The sequence below is a fragment of the Dinoponera quadriceps genome, unplaced genomic scaffold, assembly GCF_001313825.1.
Source record: "Dinoponera quadriceps isolate SergipeBrazil2010 unplaced genomic scaffold, ASM131382v1 scaffold676, whole genome shotgun sequence".
Lineage (NCBI taxonomy): Eukaryota > Metazoa > Arthropoda > Insecta > Hymenoptera > Formicidae > Dinoponera > Dinoponera quadriceps.
In genome coordinates, this window is record NW_014554818.1 from 1,174,677 (window position 1) to 1,195,336 (window position 20,660).

The 20,660-nt window shown below is 39.0% G+C and overlaps 2 protein-coding genes across 13 annotated transcripts in view; one reads left to right on the top strand and one right to left on the bottom strand.

Annotated features, from left to right (window-relative positions):
• LOC106742164 (Kv channel-interacting protein 1) overlaps positions 1 to 15,583 on the bottom strand; it is a 27,704-nt gene extending 12,121 nt beyond the window's left edge. The window contains exons 1-2 of one of the 12 annotated variants that reach the window (XM_014614859.1): positions 15,055 to 15,583; positions 13,181 to 13,558 (exon numbers count right to left, since the gene is read on the bottom strand). In XM_014614859.1, the coding sequence (XP_014470345.1) occupies positions 13,181 to 13,345 (165 nt within the window). In that variant the 5' untranslated portion in view covers positions 13,346 to 13,558; positions 15,055 to 15,583. The other 11 variants (XM_014614856.1, XM_014614853.1, XM_014614858.1 and 8 more) reach the window with 11 other exon arrangements.
• Positions 15,584 to 17,238: 1,655 nt separating this feature from the next.
• On the top strand, positions 17,239 to 20,440 carry LOC106742109 (translation factor GUF1 homolog, mitochondrial). Its single transcript, XM_014614742.1, has 7 exons — positions 17,239 to 17,497; positions 17,597 to 18,406; positions 18,756 to 18,992; positions 19,148 to 19,413; positions 19,640 to 19,854; positions 20,010 to 20,222; positions 20,308 to 20,440. Exons 1-7 carry the CDS (start codon positions 17,415 to 17,417, stop codon positions 20,431 to 20,433), a joined length of 1,950 nt encoding a protein of 649 aa, XP_014470228.1. The 5' UTR covers positions 17,239 to 17,414; the 3' UTR covers positions 20,434 to 20,440.
• The last annotated feature ends 220 nt before the right edge of the window (positions 20,441 to 20,660 follow it).

The following is a 20,660-nucleotide window of genomic DNA, read 5'->3' on the forward strand; positions in this document are numbered from 1 at the left end:
ACAGATTGAGGTGAACTAAAAAGTCCCATATTATTTTGCAATTTTCGCAATAGTTAATGAGAAATTAATTAATCTGTATGAGATAATGAGCACATGGGAAGCGATAGGTCGAGGTCTGTATAAAGAAAAATTCTATAGAACGTAATTTTGTTATCTATTTTATTTCTTGAAGCTTAGTTCACGGAAATGCCTTCTCGCGTTCCTTTTATTATAATAGAATTCATAGTCCAACAATTTTTTCTTCATAGTTTTATATTTGGCACGATTGTTCGATATACACAAATAGGAAAAAATAATTCGAATCCTATAATTAACTTTTGGGAATTAATCAAAAACATGTTGAGTAAAAGATTTCTAAGAAATATGTCCTCTTCAGCTGCATTCTAAAATCAAGAATGTAATGCTCAAACCATTTTGAAACCAAATGTACATCAAAACTACATTTTGCAGGCTCCGCATATATTAAGAATGTGTTTTTATTAGCCTTTAGTTTCCACGATAGACACATTTGGCAAAGCGGTATATTGAACTTTTATTGCTAACTCAATTCTTCAGTTTCAATTGTTAGTCAGCCCCCCGTCAGATTGTTAATTTAATTCAATTTTTATTCAGTTTGACTTAATTACCGTCCGTGCAATAAACTTTGCATCGGGAAACTTATTTCTTTTTCAGTGAATCATCATCCGATCTCGCTGTGCTAAGCCGCAATTTTTATTCCCAAGAAATTTAAAGAATTGAATATACAGTCCCGTGCAATTCCTCCCCCATGAGTATTAGCATAGCGAAATCGACTCGCGGATCGGCATAAGCACATTCTGAATTATTTAAATAAATGTGAGCCCGACTAGCAAATCGCGACGTGCACGTGCATACAAATCGCATATTACAGCAGGCAAAACGTGACTAAAACTCCCATTATGTATAAAAACGTACGAAAGGACAATAAAACCCGCTATTACCGCGACAAAATCACCGTCATGATTTCTTGAAGATATATATTTTCATGATATATACATGCGCATACCCATTATTGAAATAATAGCCCGAACTCTGCATTTATGAATAAAAATTCCTAGAAAATACGTTGTCAACCATTGAACGTGATTACTTTTTTAGATCTTCTCGAAGTATCATTCTATGTATTATGACAAAATCAATCAATCACAGTCACAATTACTTTATTCAGAGATTCTCTCAATTTTCAGTGTTAGTGAGAAACAAAAGTTTGGAAACACTGAACATCAGCGGCTGTGAATTGAGCTCGACCGCCGGCATAGCGCTCACCGAGGTATTTTGCTCCGGTTGCGTAAAACTCGAGGCCTTACATCTCGACGTGTCAAACAACGATTTTGGACCGATCGGTACAGAAACTTGATACACTCTTGAGGATACGGTGGCAAAGTTCACGTTAATAAATCAATTTGGATAACTATCGCGCCATTTACACTCGGTATTTCCGCACCGCTTGACCTTAGATATTCAACGACTCTAATAATAAATTGGCGTATCCTTCAAAAATGTCTACTTCGGTATAAGAACGGCAATAAAATTGTTACAGTTGGCAAGTCTTTCGAGGCAGCCGTGGAATCCTGCCCGTACATTATCCACTTGGATGGGCGAATGTGCAAGTTCTCGAAAGAATCGGAATACTCAATCAACGAGTGCGCGTACAGGTGAGACTAGGGCGTTGATCATCGGGTAAAATAACTTTCCACTCGATAGAACTCATTGAATTCTCAAGCATCGCTCCCACTGTTATTTTGATCGCGATCATCGTTATGTCTGAACGCGCTACGTTTGTTCAGGAATAAACAAAATATGAAGAAGAAGAAAACAGCGTCTCGTCAAAAAAGCATCGCTGCGCTAAACAATAAGAGGCCGTAACAACAGTTCCGAAAGTTGAACCGGCATTCTTGAAAAGATGTCGTGAATCCACTGGCGGACAAATCAATGCCGGTAAAAGTTATTGCAGTACTTATATAAGGATATTGTTTATTGATGAATCGACTTTCGCTAACTATAGATAAGTAATTGAAAGAAACATCATTGAAATTCCGTGTCCGTTGAAAATTTAAGGTAGCTTCGACGAATAATTTTACAAAATTGAATCGTTGGCCCTTTCTTTATTGACGGTATATTAAAAGGCCAAAAATATCCTGAATTTTTGCCCCAACAATTATATCAGAGTTATTGGAAGAGCTGCCGTTAGAAACTCGTTTACAATTGTGGTATCGGTCTATCCTATATATAACTATGCATTCGTACGCGCGCGCGAGCACGACAATTCGTTGGAATATTAAATATTCAATTTTAATTTACGTGATTTACCTGTTATTACACATATATTCGCGGAGTGTAATAACTCTCTGACATGGGAAATATTTCAGTGGGATTTGATCACACCTCTCACGATACAGCACGCAAAAATACAACGCAGTGTTGAATTCAATATTTTGCGCTATTGCAGACAAGGAGACGACGAAATTAATTCCTCGAGTGTATCCCAACTGTTACTAAAAGGAGAAGGAGAGAAACGAGCTCACTTGATCATGGAAAATTTAAGAAGCCATTTGGCAGCGACGCATCCAGAAGAGCCCACCGGTACTTACCGAGAGTTTTCAGCCCTGATTCCACCAATCGATAAAACTATTTCTCGGAAATAAACAAATAAAACTTGTGTAGAGCGCTTATTACGACAAATAAATTCGATATAACGGATATGTTCCATTTGTTTTATTCCTTTTGTCCCGTCATATCTTTAATAAATTAATAATACGAGAAATCGTAAAATATTCAGAAAGAGATAGAGGGGGAGAGGGTGGAGAGATTATATAATTAATAAATAATTCTGAATGCAAAGCGCGACGGTTCGGCCAACTGAACGTAATTCGACGAATAATTGAAAAATACCGATATTCAATCGGCAAAATTGTCGTTCCGCTTAAACAAATACGATAATATTCAAGCACATACAAATTATTTAACACATTGGGAGAAAAAATATAACAATAGGAAAAATATTTAAAATATTAAAAAAACGTTTATTTGGTGGATACTAATAACATATTTATATACCAGCATACGTATTTTTACACTGAGGAAACATTTTTTAAATGAGAAAATATTTCTTTTTAATTTTCTAGCTTCCTACAAAGAATATTTTTTAGATTTTATAAGTTTTATATTTTAGATATTTTTTCCTCTCAGTGTGTTGAATAATTTGTCGTGAAATGCGTTTCATAAATATTATTATATTTGTTTAGCAGAGCGATAAGTTCGTCGGCCGATATTTTACAATTACTCCTCAAATATTACGATATCTTATTTCGCCACCTATTGAAATAGCGATCGTCGACACGATTAAACAACCACGATTAACCGAACAAGAATTTAGAAATACGTGACGATGATCAAAAAACACACGTAATATGAACTCCTTTAACATATAATAATAATGTCTCCTTTTATTACACATAAGCGCGCGACGATCGCATTGCGAACGAAGTCAGAGGACGATCTTGAATAATCCGTCTACACTGTTATTGAGTAACAATTTCTATATTATTTCTATGTCCGTCGACATGTACGCAAACAATCGCGGCCGATCGTATATGTCTACGTAACGAATAAATAGCCGAAAGAGTAGTGCGAACCCATGGTTGTGCGAGCGATAAAATTCACATCGTACCTGTAAACGATCATGCGCGCAAAAAGTAACATATAATATTCAAAGGCAAGTATTACACGAAAAATTTCACGTTGCCTATAATTAATTCGCCGCTTGTTCGCGTAGTATAATAAATACACATTGTGTATTTATATTAAAATCGGCCCTTGTTGAAAATTTCAGTCGAATGTTTAATATATCCGTATGTTAATTTAACATATTTGTTATTTCATATACATATTTGTTATTTTGTACTGAATCGGTACTAAAACAAAATATATATGTACAAATAACACATATTTTAGTGTCGATTTAAAGATTAGACCATCTTGCTACCACTTCCAAAAAATCGAAATTTTGTCTTTTGCTTTAAAGTTTATAGTCTTAAGAATAATATACAAGTAATCCGATTAGTTCTTTAAAGGCTTATATCATTTCTATATTTGGTTGAATATCGGAGGAACTCTCTTACTATTGGTTAAAAAAAATAAGTTGAACCTGAAATGGCCTTGAATTAATCACACATCAAAGTTAAGGTCATTACCTTATGTCACTCTCGAAATCCTACAATTTTTGTCTAAAACATTTTTCTTTAAAATACATTGCTCATGAGATATTTGAGTAGCCATTCGTCCAAAACGGAGGATATAAACATATGTCTGTGGTAAAACGTTTGGTCCAACTTTCAAATTAGTTCCTTCGCTTTTTCATCGCGACAGAACGGAGAGCCCCTTTCGATGCCCCTTTTAAAATCAATTTCGGCAAGGAAATGCACGATCACTAGTAACGCTCTAGATAGATAAGTGGCGTGAGTAAAATTCGCGCGAATCTGGTGTAGATCAATATTAATTACATTGGCCACACTTATTTGCGGCTTTTATTTCGATCCCAGCCGTTCTCCTTCCTTCGCCCAACGAAGGAAGGAAGCGAGAGAATCAGTGAAAAAGGATCTATCATCGTGTCTTTCTTTTTCTTATATTTCTTCGTGGACTCGTCGACCCAGTTGTCACCGCAAACCCACGCGAATCTCTCTAAGATGCTATCAACACACATTTTACCTTAGCTCTCGGTGTAACAAGGGAGCAACTGCACATACGTGCGAAATAGTATTTAAAACGCGGCCACGCGTGCGTCTATCCGTTTCGGCGATATCATGTATATTTCACAAGCCCGAAAATAAAGTTTCCACCGTGGATACTACTCTCGGGGCGTGGTAGCCACAACCATCCCCTTCGCCTCCTCCCGCTCCTTGGCTGGTATTCCAGAAATCGCCGCGGTTTATGTTCTCGCGCAACCTTGCCGACCTCCGACTCCGGGCAATCTGGCTGGGATAGACACGCGTCTGGGGAAATCCGTTGTTTAAACGACCGCATGAGCTCGAGGAAACTCTTCTCTCGGAGAGGACGAGTTCATGAAATCGACCGATTCGATCTCAACGAATTGAATGGAGGTTGGACGCGGTTCTTTCCAGAAAAAAATTATCCTATACTTCGGATCTTTCGACAAAGGCGGCTCAATTACTTCTCTTCACGAAACGCCACAGAGAAAAGATGCTCCCAAGTCAAGATTTTGATATACTTTGAACCTACTTTGACAGTGAAGACGGAAAAATGGCTTAAAATTTTGACTTCATCTTTACATCGCGTTTATACTTTTGGAAAAACTAATTCATGAGTTTCAGCAATTTGCAAAGTTTCCTTTAAAAACTGATTAGAAGAGAAATATGAAAAACCGACAAAATCGAAACCGGTAACGTAAATCTGAAGAAAGCTTCGAATTTAAGAGAAAGAAAGATCAAGACTGCCAATAATTATATATGAAAATCTATTTAAGGAAATCCGGCTGTATCCACTAGTTATAGCGCGATCACGAGTTTACATGGAAAGTGTACCTTACGAACTTAACACACGTATATACACGAAAAGCGCATATGCACCGACTAAAATTAAACGCATAGCGCTAACGTCAAATCTAATATTTCGCAAACATGCCATTAACCTGGAAGTAGTCGCTTAATTTTTTTATGTAAACGATCACCTGAGATCATTTTAAACCCTAATTAACAGCCGCTATTATTAATAAAATATAGCATATTATCGATTGCTCTATAATTCATTATTATTTGGGAATACTGTAGATTTACTCACTATTTTTTTTGAAAAAAATCAAGATATTTCTCTCTCTCTCCCTCTCACAATAACGTCTTTTGTAAGAATTATCGGAGAAATTTCGCGGCTCCTAATACAGGACGCGGTGGTAGTAACCATGTTATGAATTTACTACCGCAAGTACACGTAACGGAAAACATAGCATGTACGCGCATTCACGCGATATATGTACACTCGAAGTTAATAGTCGGCGAGCCCGCAAATTTAACAGAATTTATACAACCCCTTCCCGAGCGGCCGTTTTACGTCGAATCGATACGTCCTAAAATTCTGCGCGGCTTCTTCGCCATCGCGTGCCGATACTATCGACGCGCTTTACAGCGAGAATTAACCTTCTGATGCATTATTCAATTTTCTTCGACTCCTGTAAAAAATTTCTTACACACATAATATCATTTAGAATAATAGCTAAATTTCCTCGTCTTGACTCATGTTCGAAGAGGCGGAACGAAGGGGACGATCGAATTTTGATGAGTTCGATTTTAGATGTTGTAAAAACGTCAAAATGATATGCGGTCTAAATTGTCAACTATATAGTTGACTTTATGGTGCTAATCACAAATATAATAATTAAAATCAAAAAAGCTCTAATTTCCAAAATATAGTAAATAATGACCAAAGAGAATTTTTTGAAAGTTATTTTTCTATTCCAAACTGGTGTATATAACATAAGTCCTGCAAAAGTTTGTGAATGAAAAATGTGTTTTAATTTCCTATAGAAAGATGAAAACCTCGAATTCCAATCATTAGTTATAACTGTATTTATGTTGGGAATATGAAAAGCCATCTAATGTAATATTTGAAAGGAAATTTAATTTATATGAAACATGAAAATGAAAAACTGAAGTAAAAATATATTCTGTTATTTTATTTTTACATATCAAATGTCATAAATTTACAAAAAATTAACATATAGCCTTTATTTCTTGAAGTGGAGTTAATAATTTTTTTATCGTCATTTTCTATCCCAATACGTGAATAGAGAACATAAATGGAGAAACCAGAAATTCTCAAGAAAGATACAAATTATATAATAATAAAATTATATAATAATGATATATTATACGGAATTTGTTGACCAATATAATAAGAGAATAATCTTTCTTTAATCCGATAACATCCTATGACCTATTACGACCATTTATTTCTGGGGGGACGTTTAATAAAGAAGAAGCATCTGAGATACGTACCTACTTACGTACGATTTTCTTTTTCTCTAAGATTTGTCAGATTCTCCTAGTCAAACGTTCTCATGTCACGAGAAACGTTACGTATTCTAGGATGTAAACGCCAGTCGGCTGACTGGCAAGACGGCAGTATCCAATTAGCTCGCCGACGCCAGTCGCATCAGAGAAAGTGGAGGAAAGTTAAACACGTCTGACCAAAGCGACTGATACGCGACCGATACCGCCACTCGCCTAAATAAATATCGCAAGCGGAATCGTTTATGAATGAATGACTGGCTGAAGAGGCCGAGAAATCTCTGTCGCGCGAGTGATCGAAAGACAAGCGTATCATCACCGCCGTTGCTCTCTCGGGGTATGTCAGTGACGTCACGGACGAAGAAGGAGAGGAAAGATCGATACAGCAGCTACCCTCCCTCGTTTAATGTATCCGCTTCTCCCTCCTCTATCTCTCTCTCTCTCTCTCTCTCTCTCTGTCGGTCGGCCTGTCTTTCTTATTCTCTTTCGCTCTCATTTTCTCTCCAGATTGAAAACAGACGCTGACAAGACCTCCGTTGAGCGCCTGCTGTTTATTCCGGCATTTCGCGCTAGAAGCCGGGACTACATGGGCAATATTCATTAACGGCGCGGTTAATTACGCGGGTAAATGGAAATCGGCCTTTGTTGTTCATTCTATCGCCATTAAGACGCCATCGTTACTAACGGAAATAATGGTACATGTGATTGTAGCACAACAAAACTTCGACAATAATTAATACGTCATAATATGCAGGAGAACCAATTAAATTGGACGATGTATCGCGTTAATTATGTTTAATTTTATCTTCGGCTGATATTGATATAATTACGAGAAAACATTTTACTCTAGTCAAGTTCTTGTCACTTTACCGCAATAGAGTCCATCTCTCTATTTCTCATTACATTCCATTGGCGTTTCATAGATAATAATAAAGTGACGTATTCTACTCATTTTTCATATGTTAGTCATTACTTTCTAATCGTCGTCTAATTATGTTTTATTTATTTTTTGAATAATTCAAAAATAACGAAACGTAGGAAACGTTTCGCTGATAGGACGGAACTTGTCTCTTATCAAATATAACTTGTTTACATTGACCTAATGTTTGAACCCAATGTTCGTTGTTGACGAACGCTTGCACAGTCATCGCGTAAGTAACACGCGAGAATTTCATGACGTGTGTATAAAATAATCAGTGAAGCAGCTTGATTTAATAATATTGAAAATATTTATAATAAATCACGTCCACGGCCGAAACAGAACGCAATCACGAACAGCGCGATTGCATCGAATATTATCTCTATATATAATGAGTCCTAATAAAATGTTCGAATATACCATTGTCGGCCCTGAGTAATACTGACGTTACAAACGTTGCTCTACGCTGCTGCACGTAAAATGGAAAAATAGCCACGGTAACGCAAAGAAAACGTCCGTAGCTCGTACGTAAAGCGGCGGACTGTAAAGAAAATGTCTCGGCGGCGTGTAAATAAAAGCGGCTACGAACAATGCCTCGCCAAAGAGGAGTCGAGAAGAGGAGCTTGTTTATTTCCCCTCGACCATCCGCTGGAACACGTAGGGAAAAAAAATTTGAGAAAAATATGGTGAACGGATAATATCGGCCGTTAAGATCGCGCCATTTATGAGGTGTTCCATTGTGTGGCTAAATCGTAAATCGTGCCGAGCCATGTGCGAAACTTCACGGCGCCGTGTTACGTTCAGCTACGGCATTCTTTCGGGATAGACTACGAATAATTATCGAGAGAGGTGATTTTGGCGTGACACGAATCTCTCTCCCGAAATTTTGGCTGTATATATATTTTAAACTGTTAATTCTGCAATACACTAAGAGCTAAAATAACACGCACGATTTCAATTCTAATAATAATGTATACTTCCATTTAGCGTGAAAATAGGTTGTTTTACAGTAATCTATTTAAGCGGACTATCTTTGATCAAGCAGCATAGAAATTTCGCCCGTTTCCCGTAATTTCGGCTTATCGTCGAAGACTTTCTCGTGAAAATGTTGTGGCGTACGTATATAATCTCGCGTAAGTCGAGAGATGCCGGCGTTTCAATATCTAGGTTACATGTGAAATAGAGATAACCAGCTGGCCCTAATGCTTCATAAAAGTCTTACTACGTCATTGCAAAGGCAAAGGTTGTTGAAGTCCTTAAAACCGATTGCGACAACATTTCTGCTGGAAAACGGAGTTCTTGTGGTAAGAAAGAGAATTGGGATGGGCGTAGCTCATGGAGGAGACTCTTCTTCCTGTCCTGATAAATCGCGGAAATTGCATTGCCAAACACGACACGGGTATGCATGACGTACATGGCGAAAGGAAATTCCGCGTCATCGTGTGCCAGAAAAGCGGTCGAGAGATCAGAGGATAACGGATGTCGTCGTAATCTCGAAACATTGAAAAATCAAATAGAAGAGAGAGAATTGATGCGTTTTTCAGGAAGAAGGTAGTAGAAGCAGCAATTAACATGTTCTGTTCGAGACACGCGAACGTCCAATTTACCGAAATAGCCCAACAAGTCTTCGATCGTGTGATTAATTTCGAGTTCGCGGGAGATATTATTTCGCGCAAGCGGTGACGTTAAAACTTCCGGAAAAGGAAAGCGCGCGTAACAATTGTAAACGCGTACGGAGGATTGTATTTGTCAGAAATACAACTGTCAGGACATGAAAGTGCCGAGGTCAGAGGGTTACGAATTAAAGACGGTGAAGAATAGCACGGCCGGCGGCTGCGAAGAGAGGAAATTTCATCCTTGAAAAGCCGAGACTACGTGGAGAGGAGTGACGTTCGCGGATTTCTCGGCTGGAAAGCCGCTTATTAATAAATGGAAAGACAAACCGAGCCGGCTATAATTTTGATATCAATAGGAATATTCAGAAGACAAACTCTTCAGGTGCTCGACTCGAGTAAAAAATTAAGATCGTCGAATTAATATACGAGAAAGTGCGCGTACAAAATAAATTCGACTCTCAAGGACGCGCCGATAAGGGGAAGTGCATCGTTATTCGAGAGAAGACACAAATAGCGAACGATAAAACACGATAACTTCGTACAAATGAAATCCACTTTCCTTACATCTTGAAAGTGGTCCCCCGTAAACCTATAAATCGTACGTTTCCCGAGTAGTGATAACTTACGCGCACCTTATGCGTCTTAAATAACCTGAAAATAATCGGTCGGTCGCCGTACTCTCTCCTTATTTTACGTTTAATAAATCCAGCCTCGAAAGTAATAAACGTAGCATAGCTCAGGAAAAAGCGACCACCTGTTTAGATTGCAACGGTCGAGGGAGGAAAGGAAGGAGTGGGGAGAGAGACGCAAGAATAATGAACGCGTTCCTCGCTAAACGTCCCAGCGTTTCGAACGTTCTGATTAGCTCACGTGCTAATTTCCATTCCATTGTAACTTAATCGCAGCGAAATAAAGACGCGCACCTGCAGAACAATGTTTTTTTCTTACGGAGCAAGCGGATAATGCGGCGAAATATGATGAGAAATCAGTGGAGAAAAAAAAAGATAAAATAAAGAAGCAAGTATTTTCACTTGAGAATTCTATATTTCTTTCTCGCATGAGAATTGCGACGTAATGCTATTCATTCTCCGTGAGATGAAATATTTGCGACTGAGATTTGCCGCGATTGTATTTCTTTTCATCGGTATATACGGCATATTAAATGCGATGTGTGCGTCAATACGCCGTTTGTTAGCGATTACATAGCGGCGGAAATGTTCCCGGAACCGATCGATATATACAAGAGGTCACCACTGTTTCGCGTTTGCGCTTTTACCATGTAATAATCATTATGCTAAATCTCAGCCGATATAAATTGCGACGACGTCTCATGTGTTTTATCTAGCGCTTGTTTCGTACTTTTATTTTAATATTAACGTAAAAGTGAATCTCCAAAGAGACGTTCCACAAACGTATGTTCAAATTTAAGCACGACGTGTAGAATAATTCTAGCCGATGCAAAACACTCGAGCTTTTTCGCATATATGCTAACCTAACGCAATCACGGCTGTCTCATGACGCGAACGAAAACTCGGGAAGCGTATTCCAACCACCTCCGAGAACTGCTGGAACGTTATTCCCCCGCATAATCGCAATAAATTCGAATAGTTGCCGCGGGAGAAGTTCGATATGCAAAAGGGACGTCCAGTCGGAAATAAAATCCCGCATCATCAAGGGGAATATGGCGGGATTTTACGTCCTTCAAGACTGAGAATGCATATGTATTCACACACCGAAGGTGTGCAATGATGCGCAATGATAACATCTCGGACTTTACGCGAATGGAAATTAAGAGCATTTAATTAACATTTAATTAGAAAGTGAAGTATATCAAAAGAGTCACCATATGGGACCTTACGATGAATCCTTCTTCGCGACAGTTCGTATATTTCCCTCTCAAACGATTCCCTTTCGAATCACCTATATATCATTCACCATAGCATCGTAGGATATATGAAACAACCGCGGGTATATTTACATTGACGAGCTTCGCGAAGAGACCACACAACTGGCTGACCACCACCGCCGCCGCCACCAACCGCGTGAATATTTCACGAGAAAGTAACGGACCACTTCGAAGCGTGCACGGCTTTGAGCTTCATCGAACTGTGCGTCAGCGAAAAATTATGCACCGCAAAGCCCGCCTGAAGATCCGATATCGATATGCGCGGGCCCACTTCGATATGAATGAAAAGCTCCATTACGTAACACGCGGATGCAACGAACGAAGCTATTTCAGAACGTTCTGTTATCTATATTATTTAAAAACAACATTTTATCAAGGGAATATATAAGGCGTGCCGAACTATATAAAATATGTATAATCAAACTCTAAGTCATTTTGTAAAATTTCGCGTTATTAGCGAGAATAGATGCGCGATGTATCGCCGCGACTACTTAGAGCAAGCGAACAAATTTGAAAGGAAATGCTGTATCTTTTACATAAAGCCTTTTAAAGTAATATATGTTACTTGAAAGGTCATCTGCATACAGGTCAATACTTGAAAGAAACTTTGCTTTGAAATAGCGGGCAATCAATTCAAGCACTGCATTTTTTAACAGATTCGAAAGGGATCGATATACGTAAACGCCTCGCGCCCACCACAGTCATTCCCACATTGTTATCGCAATTTATACGCTCATCGCTTTTACCGTCCTACTCTCGCATGTTGCCATGCTGAAAAGAAAAAAAACACGGAACGAAAATCACGCGACGCTTGGATATCGTTGAGATGAGGATCCTACTCATCGACGCGTTGCAACTCGGACGTGAAAAATGGCCGGAATAAAGTTTGAAATGAGCACTAGTAGAATGACGCAACGAATCGATTGGAAGAAAATACCTTTTATTGATAATCGCTCGTCCAGCAGCGCAGTAATCTATTCATTTACGTAACCGCGTTAACACAATTCTTGTGGGCCGTCCGTGAATGATCAATACTTTGCGAGACTATCTTTAATAAAGAGGGAGTTAAAAATACGAGAGCTTGCACGATATCAGCCACCGCCGCGCGCACATGTCGCTGTAATCTTGCGACGATGAACAAAACGGAAAATCTCGGCTGCGACGAAAGCTGCGAACGACTGATTCCGCTCGCTTAATGGTTTTTCTAGCGCACAATGCGGGTTATATAGCGAGGTTTGACAAATGTTTCACGCGCTGAATATTCAGCGTTCAGAAATGATAAGATGTAAAAATATAATTTCCCCGTGATTCTCTTTCAATATATTCCGAATAAATGAAATGATCGAAGCTTCCTTCCTTTAAGGTGTCGCTGCATTCTCCCCTTTCGCGGATCCGTAAAACTACCGTTTCTCCAGCGAAATGAAAAATTCTGCAACAGTAGTGAGATCTACCGCAACGTAGTGAGCCCTTTGCTCTAAGCATTAAATTGTGACATAACTTCTAACAAAAGACATTCCGAGCGCTATCAGATGTAGCCATTTATTACGACTTTTGGACTTTGATCGACACTTTATTGCTCAGAGGTTTCCCGACACATATTATAAATCCGGCAGATATTGCAATTCCGCGTGAGTTACCTGCGAGTGCAATAAAATCTAGAGAGAAGCGCTCTCTCGCTTTGCGATGTTTTGACCTGACGTACCTGCTTGAAGCCTCGATACATAACTCGGATCTCCTGGCGGGAGAACTTGGTTTGTCGCAGAAGTTCCTCTATGGGCACCGGCCTGGTGGTCTGCTGTCTTGCCCTCGTGCTCTCGAAGTCGAAGAAGGCCTCTTCCGGTCCCGGTGAATCCGGCGGCGTTGCCATGATCCTACCGCCGCTAAATTGTCGAAAACCTACGACGCACCCTCCTCTCCCTCGCAAACACCACCACCACCTTCTCGACTTCCCGTGTTCTTTTTATACACAGTGGTCACACGAGGTCACACCATCGCTGACACGTTTCCCGGCGTCGTTTTCATCTCTCTCTCTCTCGGCCGCTGTTTTATTACCTTCCTCGTTGATCTCGTCGAGCGAGCGCTGCACAAAATGTTCGCCACGTGAAGCCCCTCTCTCTCGTCGAGCATCACCACACACTATGTCGTCGGCACAACAAACGCGTTTGCTTAATAACGGTGTGTAATGCAAAGCATGGTATTTTTAACGTTCTAATTACATGCTACGCGTTATTGATTATGTGCGGTCGGGTAATTAATTCCGTGTCCGTACTGAGCGTCTGTGTGTGCATGCGTGCTGCGAGCGAGTAAACACACACGGGGATTATTTCATCGACGACATGTCGGTTAATTAACGCTCGCGACTTGAATGAAAATTCGCGCGCGCTCAAGAGAGATGTAGTTTTTCCGAATCCATTTAAGTTTTGCGGTGAAACGGACGACAACTAAGTTCGCGCCACGTGCTTGCACGGAGTTACTTCCGTTCAGGAAGGGAGAGAATTATTCCATGTTTACGAACATTTTATTTTCCGCCTGTTTGATTTGAGAGGGGATGGATATCACGACGGAGGAGAGGACAGACAGTGCTCTTCGCGATCTCAGGATAAACCCGTTCAATTGTGGCGTGCATATGCGCCATTAATCACTATTAGTAAGACACGGGCGTGCTCTCTTTCTCCGCTGTGTGTTGAAGCTGTGCGTTTTAGATCTAGATTTCGGGGTCGCGAAGATTGCAAAAATAGCCCGGCAAAGACGAGGAAATATCGCAGGCGGTAAAAATCGATGACTCGGAATTCCCGAAAGGTTACCGTGCCAAAACTTTGACAATCGATTCGAAATTCACTGATAAGAACCAGGGTAATAGCGGCCAGAGCCGTCGAATTGACTTATATTCATTTAAACGAGCGTCGTCGCATGAATGATATATATAACGCGCGCGATCATGTTGTTAATAATAACCAAAGAGATGAACCAATGTCTCGGTAAAGGACATGGCAAAACAGGGGGATCGACAACTTTTCTCCGCGCAACGTTGCTTCTATCAACTTTAAGCAGACGCGGATTTACGGAAAATGTTAAAGATTCATGTCAAAATATTTATATCACGATTATTGTGTAAATATAACAAGGCGATATAGGGTCAACAAGCATATCGCATAAATATAAATAAAAACTCTTCGTCGGGCTAGTGCGCTTAATAGCGCGGGAAAAATTACATCAAATCAAAGACATTCAACTATCTAAATTAGTATTTCACAGAAATGTTAAAAAAATCCCACGTAAAAAGTAATATGCTCGACATTTGCGCTCTCTCTCTCTCTCTCTCTCTCTCGAGTTTTTGTCCTCCATAGTACAATTTTACTACTTTTCTTTCGTTATCCCATTTTATAATTTAACAACCGATTTTCCCCGGTGAAATATTAAAAGCCGTGGGGAAAAGTAAAAAAAAAACCCGCTGTTTAAATATACAAGTGAACGGGATATCGCTCGAATCTCTTATTGTGTAATAACTTAGCGAAAAGGAAAACGTAAATGTGATTGAAACGTACCTACCAATCGCGTTACAGATTAGAAAGTCACCTGTTAACGAGGGAGACGCGTTCGCAATACAGCACTGTGATCGACGGGGACTGCAGTGAGGAACTCGATTCTCCTTATCGCACAGCGATTCAGTACGGGACAGACAGGGAAGAGAAGTGTCGCGCAACAGGGAAAAGGAGTAAAATGCGTGCAGATATCCTATCGCGGATCTGCCGCTTGGTCTGCGCGACAAGATCGCGGTGACGGTCCCGGGAGCGAAAGGCAGCGGCTGCATCAGTAGCGGCGACGACGACGACTATCGATCGGAACAGGTGGATCACACTCGGTTGACGACCCTCTCACGTTCGTCTTGCGGGCGCAGACAGCGCGGCGACAAGACGCGTCAACTCGCCGCTGATCTCCGTAACATAGTCGCGCCCGCCCTTAACATCGACCCCGGACGGCATTCAGCAGGATATGAGAGAGCAAACGTTCCAAGGTCTCGCGAGGCACTGGCGGAAGACGACGCGACGATGATGATAAAGAAAACGACCCGAACAGGTACGCGACCAGCGGCACACTGATTGCCCGGGTAGAACGCGTCTAAACGGCGCCGCTGGTTGGCCGCGCGCCCTGACCAATCGCCAGCCCGCTGAATCGCGCCGGCGAGCTACCCTTAAGCTGTTTGAAAGATGGGGTGTGAGGGTGTTGGAGAAGGAATACGGTACGTGTGTACCGTATGGAGGCGTGTACATAACTTCGTAAGTATTGAAAATACACGTACACGTTGAGAGAGAAAATATATCTAAAAAAAAAAAACATTTATTCGGTGCTTTAATAACAGAACAATTAATATACAGAGTGAGTCATCTTAACGGGCAAATAATGTGAAAAATATGGAAGACGTGGGAAAATGTTTCAGATAAAAGTTGTAGGATTTAGAGGGGGACATAAGAAGGTGACGTTAACTTCGTTGTACAATCAATCATTTAAGATCATTTCAAGGTCAGCTTCATTTTTTTCGTAGAATTATATCGTTTTCACCATATCTTTCATATTTTTCGAAATATTTGCCTGTTAAGATTAAAATGAATCACCCTTATAACTAATAACAATAACATATTTTTAAACTGAAAATATGTTTTGAAGCGAAAAATATATACATGCTCTTAAATCTGTAGCTTTTCATTAAAGCAATCGTTTATTCTATTTAAGTAAAAGAATTTACAGAGATTTAAGTATGTTATCAGTACTCACCGAATAAATATATTTTTTTTTTTCTTTTACATGTTTTTCTCTCGGTATAATTTTGAATTATAATATAATAGATTAATTATAATGGTTCTAATTATAACGATTTTTACCTATATATTTAGGTAAGGCTCAAAATTTTGTAATTCTCGGTTTAGGTTGAGAAAGTTACTTTTGAAAAGTAACTCGTTATTCATTATTGGAAAAAGTAACTTGCAAAGTAAAGAGTCGTTGCAATTTCATCGAGTTTTGAGGATCCTTTTTAGGACTCATTTTTGCTTATTTTATGTACATATATATGATGTCCTATTTTAAATAATGCATTTTAATATCTCTTCTGTAACTCGTCATGGACAAATATTTTTCAGACAAAAGTTGTATAGTCTGGAGGACATTTGATAAAAATACGGATTTGACCTTTTCAAGGTTAGCTAACAACTTTTAAATGAAAACCCTTATTTTTTATTTCATATTCTTGTAGCTGACTTCAAGACTTTTCCCAAATACTATTATAAAATGCCGTTTCATTTTCCCCAAGATGTTTTTCGCTCTACATCGTTATAAATGATTCATTTTTCATCGGCCGTGATGGTTCATTTGAAAAATATATCGTTTTCGTTGCATTTGAACAGAGAGAATCGTTGATGGGAATGCGGTTTGTTTTCCCATTAAATTGTGAGGCATCCGAATATTGTAACGATTCACGTATCCGAGTGTCCGTTATTTTCCTCCATTTATATTTTTAACGTAAACACATGTAAAATTCACAAATCGCAAAGAAAGACGAAATATAATTCATATTATAATTCACGTATATACTGGTTGAGTTCCGAAATTCACTGCCAACATTGCAAATCTATAGTTTCTGTTACATATACTATAGATTCAGTACCGGCAGTGCATATCGGATCTTATATTTCACCCGAACGTGCCCCAGTGTGTATTGCCGAACGCAGTCTGTGCACAGTAAGTACATTTTGTTTTCCTTTAACTTATTGCACCAGTTCAGTTAAAAAGAACGGACCGATAGTTTTCGTTGCACCCTGTAACCTGGTAATCGCTAAAAACGATCATCGTGAAGAAACTATCCTATCCCATGAACACGATAAAACTGTCACATGGGTATAGTTTGATCAGTCATTGTACACATAAAAAAAATATGTACAACAATGCATACTCTTTTGTGCAATTTCATCAACAACGAGCTATTCACTCGTGCTATTCTCACCGCAAGAGTGCTTGGAAAACAGAGGTTTCAATTAAACATTGTTCAATTCAACGAGAGATTCTCTATTGTGACGATAAAATTTACGATATAATAGCTGTATCATGATAGAAGGTTTTCTTTTAGAGGTTGGATCAAGCGTTTCTCCTCGTCGTCGTTGTCGATAACAGCCGATGTGGAATACAATGTGCCTGTTGAAGTTATTCGTAATTTCAGTATTATTGCACACGTTGATCACGGTAAGAGTACACTCGCCGATCGGTTGCTTGAATTAACAGGTGCCATAAAAGTAAATTCCGGCAAGCAAGTTCTAGATAATTTGCAAGTGGAAAAAGAACGTGGCATTACTGTAAAGGCTCAAACAGCTTCGCTGTTTTATTCATACAGAAAAAGAAACTATCTTCTCAACCTCATAGATACACCTGGTCATGTAGACTTTACAGCAGAGGTTCGTCGATCACTGGCTCCTTGTCAAGGAGTCATCCTGTTGGTTGATGCAAACGATGGTGTTCAAGCGCAAACTGTAGCAAACTATTATCTAGCGCGTGAAAAAGATCTTGCAATTATACCAGTGATCAACAAAGTGGATTTGAAAAATGCCAATCCTGATAAAGTGCAGAACCAGTTACAAGCATTATTTGGCGTGGATAACATAGATGTGATAAAAATATCTGCCAAGTTAGGCATTGGGATTGACAAAGTTCTGGATGCTGTGATCGAAAAGATTCCACCACCTATAGTGTGCAGAGATAAGCCATTTAGAGCATTAGTGTTTGACAGCTGGTATGACAAGTACAAGGGTACCATTTCCTTGATTTATGTGAAAGATGGAGCATTATCCATTGGTGAAAACATTAACTTTTTCCATGTGGAGAAGTCATACGAAATTAAAAGTATTTCTCTCCTCAGACCTGAAGCGGAAAATGTGAAGACAATGTGAGTTCACGCAAGTGAAATGTTTCGATTTGTTTCATCAGAATAACAATCACCTATATCGCGCGCATATTACAAAAAACACACGTTACTATGATGTATTGTTTGCAAGTTTTGGAAGAAAACTCACTTTTCCATTTCTGTCCCAAGGATACAAAAATTCGTTTAAAATCATTCAAATGTGTTCGAACGAAAAAAATTCGCGAAAAAATTGAAAGGAAGAATAACGGTTTTTTTCCGCAACTTTGGAACTATAGTATGAAATCCATGTCACATACGTAATGTAATTAATAATTTATAATTAATAATTAATAATTTATGCTAACACACACCATTGAGAGTATTGGTCTAGATTTGCAGGACAAGTTGGTGCTGTTTCGTGTAATATGAAATCTAGGGATCTTTGCATCGGAGACACTTTATACCTGAAACAATGTTCCGTCGAGCCTTTGGAACAATTCAAACCACCGAAACCAATGGTATTTGCTGGCGTATATCCGATGGATCAATCGCAATTTGCCTCTTTGCAAGCGGCTATCGACAAACTTGCTTTGAACGACAGTGCTGTGGCCATCACAATGGAGTCGAGGTAGTATTAAACACACTACTTGGAAATTTGTTCCTGCACTGCCTGTGTCATTGCCAGTGCAGGAACATGAAACAAACCTTTGATAAGTAAAAATCTATGTTCCCCTACGATCCTATCATATATTATTGTTACGAAAAGCGCGTTGCATGTTGCAGTGTTGCGCTTGGAAAAGGATGGCGAATTGGATTTTTAGGTTTATTGCATATGGAGGTATTTGTTCAACGTCTCGAACAAGAATACGGAGCACAGCCGATAATTACGGCACCTGGAGTTACGCACAAAGCTAAAATATTTGGTGCTAAAAATATAAAGAAATATCAAGGTGATACGGTAACTTTTAACAATCCAGAGCATTTTCCGGATAGGAAGATTGTCAGCGAATTCTACGAGCCTATGGTTGTGGCGACCATTATAACACCAGGTATGTGTAAACGCACATATATTTTCAAGCTATGAAAGCATTCCTTACCCTCCGGACGAAACTTATTTGTTGCTCAGTGAGCACAAGTTTTACGCATTGGATAAACATAACTTTGTGCTGTGATTCTCTCAGCCCTGAAAATATATCAATGTCAAACATCATTGCACACGTTTTTACTCTTATTATTGATACTTGTAGAGTAATCGATACTTTGTAAAATGTACAGCTGAATATGTGAATCAAGTTATGTCGCTTTGTCGAGAAAAGCGAGGCGTTGAGAAATCGAACAAGTCTATTGGTAATGACAGACTCGCCCTACAATATATAATGCCATTGAGCGAAGTAATCATTGACTTCCACGATTCTTTGAAAAGCATAAGTTCTGGTTATGCTAGTTTCGATTATGAAGATCATGGTTACCAATCGTCTGACATAACCAAGGTACATATACTCCGACGCGAATTATCCTTATGATATATGCACTGTTGAACCGGTGCAATAAATTAGAGCGAGATAAAATAGATTTGTCTCAGTTCAGCAGTGCCGCTATAAAGAACAGACCCGATAAATTGTGCATTTCGTTACATAATTTTTAGTTAGATTTTCTCTTGAATGGAAAACTGGTAGAAGAGTTGAGTATTATTGTACACAAAAAGAAGGCCTTGCCAACGGGTAGAAAATTATGCGTCAGGCTTCTCGAAACCATTCCTCGGCAGCTCTTTGAAATAGCTATCCAAGCAGTGATAGAAAGTAAAGTGATAGCGAGGGAAACTTTGAAACCCTACAAAAAGAACGTAACAGCGAAATTAGTAAGTTGATATATACACCTTTATATGTGTGTGATTGCTGCAAGTAAATATTTTTTTTATAAATTCAAATTGTCCCTTTGTTTAGTATGGAGGTGATATTACCAGAAGAAAAAAATTGCTAGCACAACAAGCGCAAGGAAAAAAGAAAATGAAAATGATTGGTAAAATTTCCTTACCCCGAGACACTTTCATAAATGTACTAAAGAAATAAAAATGATTCGAACTATCTAGGAGTACAGTTTCTCTCTCTCTCTCTCTCTCTCTCTCTCTCTCTCTCTCTTCAATAATGATACAAAAAATATATAAAACAATTTACATTATTTGAAGATTAACTGTCTTGAATGTAAGATCCGATTACAGCCGATAGTAAGATTTAATATTTAGTTTACCTTCAAATGCTTCATAACCAATGAAATGAGTTCTGTAGGTAAATTTGAG